The following is a 2,618-nucleotide window of genomic DNA, read 5'->3' on the forward strand; positions in this document are numbered from 1 at the left end:
ATCGTGAAATTAAACTGTTGCAAATTATTTACCCACTGACTTTCGACCGCTCCAAGCTTAGAGGTCTCCAGGTGACTCAACGGACTGTTATCTGTGTAAATAATAAATTCCCTTCCCGCTAAATAGTCTTTGAATTTATCGCAAACTGCCCACTTTAACGCTAATAATTCTAACTTTCTTGAGCTATAATTTGACATGTTTCTTTCAGAATTCCTTAGACCTCTACTGCATAACATACTGGATGAATCTTCCCCTCGTGCTTCTGTGATAGCACGGCTCCTAATCCCTTAAAACTGGCATCAGTTTCTAAGATGAATTCCTTCGTGAAATCAGGACATTTTAAAACAGGAGCTGTAATTAACATTGCCTTTAAATCCTCAAACGCGCTCTGACATTTATCCCATTCCCCGACAATGGATCTCCGTGAATCTCCTGACATAAGAGCATGTAGTGGTGCTGCCTTTTGTGGAAAGTGTTTCACAAATTTTCTGTAAAATGAACAGAATCCAATGAATGCTCTCACATCTCTGACAGTTTTCGGCAGAGGCCACGACTTAACTGCTGCTACTTTCGCTGGGTCTGTCGTCATGCCCTCTTCCGAAACCTGATATCCTAAATATGTCACTTTTGATGCAAAGAGCGTACACTTTTTAGGTTTAAGTTTAAGGCCATGTGTCCGCATTCTTTCAAGCAGATCCCTTAACCTAACAATATGTTCCTCAACCGTTTTGCTAAACACAATTACGTCATCTAAATATACCAGTAATGTAGCAAAAATTGTCTCCCAGAATCCTTTCCATGTAACGCTGAAACGTGCTTGGACTGTTCGATAATCCCATTGGCAATCTTTTAAATTCATAATGGCCGAAAGGTGTGCTGAATGCAGTTTTATGCTGATCTTTTGGGTGTACTTGTATTTGGTGATACCCTGCATCTAAATCAAGTGTTGAAAAAAACTTTGCACCTGCTAATGCTTCAACCGTCTCATTAATCCTTGGCAGAGGAAATGCGTCTCTAATTGTATATTTATTAAGTTGCCTGTAATCTATACACAGCCTTAAAGTGTTATCGCGCTTGCGCACCACAACAATTGCAGCAGAGTAGGGACTTACGCTCGGCACAATCACCCCTTGTTTGCATAACTTTTCGATGTGTTCTTTTACCTCCGGAACTTGATTAGGTGGTATTCGCCTGTAAGGTATTTTAATGGGTTGCTCAGTTGTCAACGGTATGGTATGTTGGACACCCGTAGCTTTTCCTATTGGCTCCTTTTCATTAGCAAAAACGTCCTATATTCTTCTAAAAGTCTCATTACACCCTCCTTTTGGTTTATTGTTAAATGGTCATCAATGATTTTTACTTCAGGCAACTTTTCATTTATCAGATTGACGCTGCAGTGTTGAACTTCCTTCTCTTCTATTTCCTCTGCTCTTGCAACTTTGCCTATCCGCCAATTCCTTCTTAATTTACAAGTTGTTTTAGATAGGTTTGCTACTAGCGTATATCCCTTCCCACTCTTTATAAGGACCATAGCAGGCAGCGTTACTACACCCTCAGGAACCCATCCTTCCTGTTCTTCTGTCAATGGCTCAATCAACACCACCTGGCTTTTTACCTGCCTTAATTGCGGGATCCAGACTGGCACCAGTCTCATACTAGATGGCGGAATTACCGGCATTTGTGCTTTCCCGGTTAATGCAAATCCCCAGTCTTCATTTAAATATAACTTGCGGAGTGCCCTCACATCGCTAATATAGTCTTTCCACTCTTCCCAGTTAACACTTGCTTTACATAGATTGTACATTACCGGCCATACCTCTGCCACCTTTGACAACACATCAATGCCTAACAAACAACTGTAGCTCTCCCCCACTCTATCACAAATCAAGAATACTGCATCAACCTTTGCCCCACAGATTTCAATAGTAACTTTTATACTACCTCTACACGGTACTACACCACCACCCACTGACCTAATGCTAATTTTAACTGGTTGCAGCTTTATCCAACCTGGTCGCAAATAGTATTCATAAACTTCAGAACTAATTAAAGAAACTTCTGCCCCGGTATCACACAAACCAACAACATCTACACCTTCAATATTTACAGTTACCCGTGGGCTGTTTGTTTTTATATGTCCCACTTCTATCCTTTTTACCATTGGATATCCTACTTTCTACCCGCCGCTTGTGACACATTCTTGCACATTGCTACTGCTTGGGTTGGCGGTTTATACTCCCAATGGGCCTCACTAGTTTTCCGCTGCTGTATCGGCTAGCACATTACGAGTCTCCCCAGACTTAACGTTATTTGTAGTTTCGTCACCTCGAGTATGCAAGTTCCTTCCATAATACCTATCTCTGAAACTTCCTTCTGGGCACCACACAATAATATGACCCTTTTTACCGCATCTATAACAAATTCTCTCTTTCTTTTCCGAATTCTTTCTTTCATTCTCCATTTCTTCGTCCTTCCCATCTTTATCTTTCCTTTGCGAGAAAGATTTCCACTCATGCTCTTTTATTGCTATCCACTCTATCCACTCATCCAACGAATCATCTGGCCTCTGCTCTATCCTCCTCTTAAGCTTCAATCCTAATGCTGGCTCTCTCATATTC

The 2,618-nt window shown here is 41.2% G+C and overlaps 1 protein-coding gene across 1 annotated transcript; it reads right to left on the reverse strand.

Moving 5' to 3' along the window:
* Positions 1 to 214: 214 nt before the first annotated feature.
* LOC119598004 lies at positions 215 to 2,161 on the reverse strand. The gene is made up of 3 exons (XM_037947653.1): positions 1,287 to 2,161; positions 1,113 to 1,191; positions 215 to 934 (listed from the first exon to the last, which is right to left on the reverse strand). Exons 1-3 carry the CDS (start codon positions 2,159 to 2,161, stop codon positions 215 to 217), a joined length of 1,674 nt encoding a protein of 557 aa, XP_037803581.1.
* Positions 2,162 to 2,618: the final 457 nt, after the last annotated feature.

Source organism: Penaeus monodon, chromosome 40, assembly GCF_015228065.2.
Source record: "Penaeus monodon isolate SGIC_2016 chromosome 40, NSTDA_Pmon_1, whole genome shotgun sequence".
NCBI classification, from domain to species: domain Eukaryota; kingdom Metazoa; phylum Arthropoda; class Malacostraca; order Decapoda; family Penaeidae; genus Penaeus; species Penaeus monodon.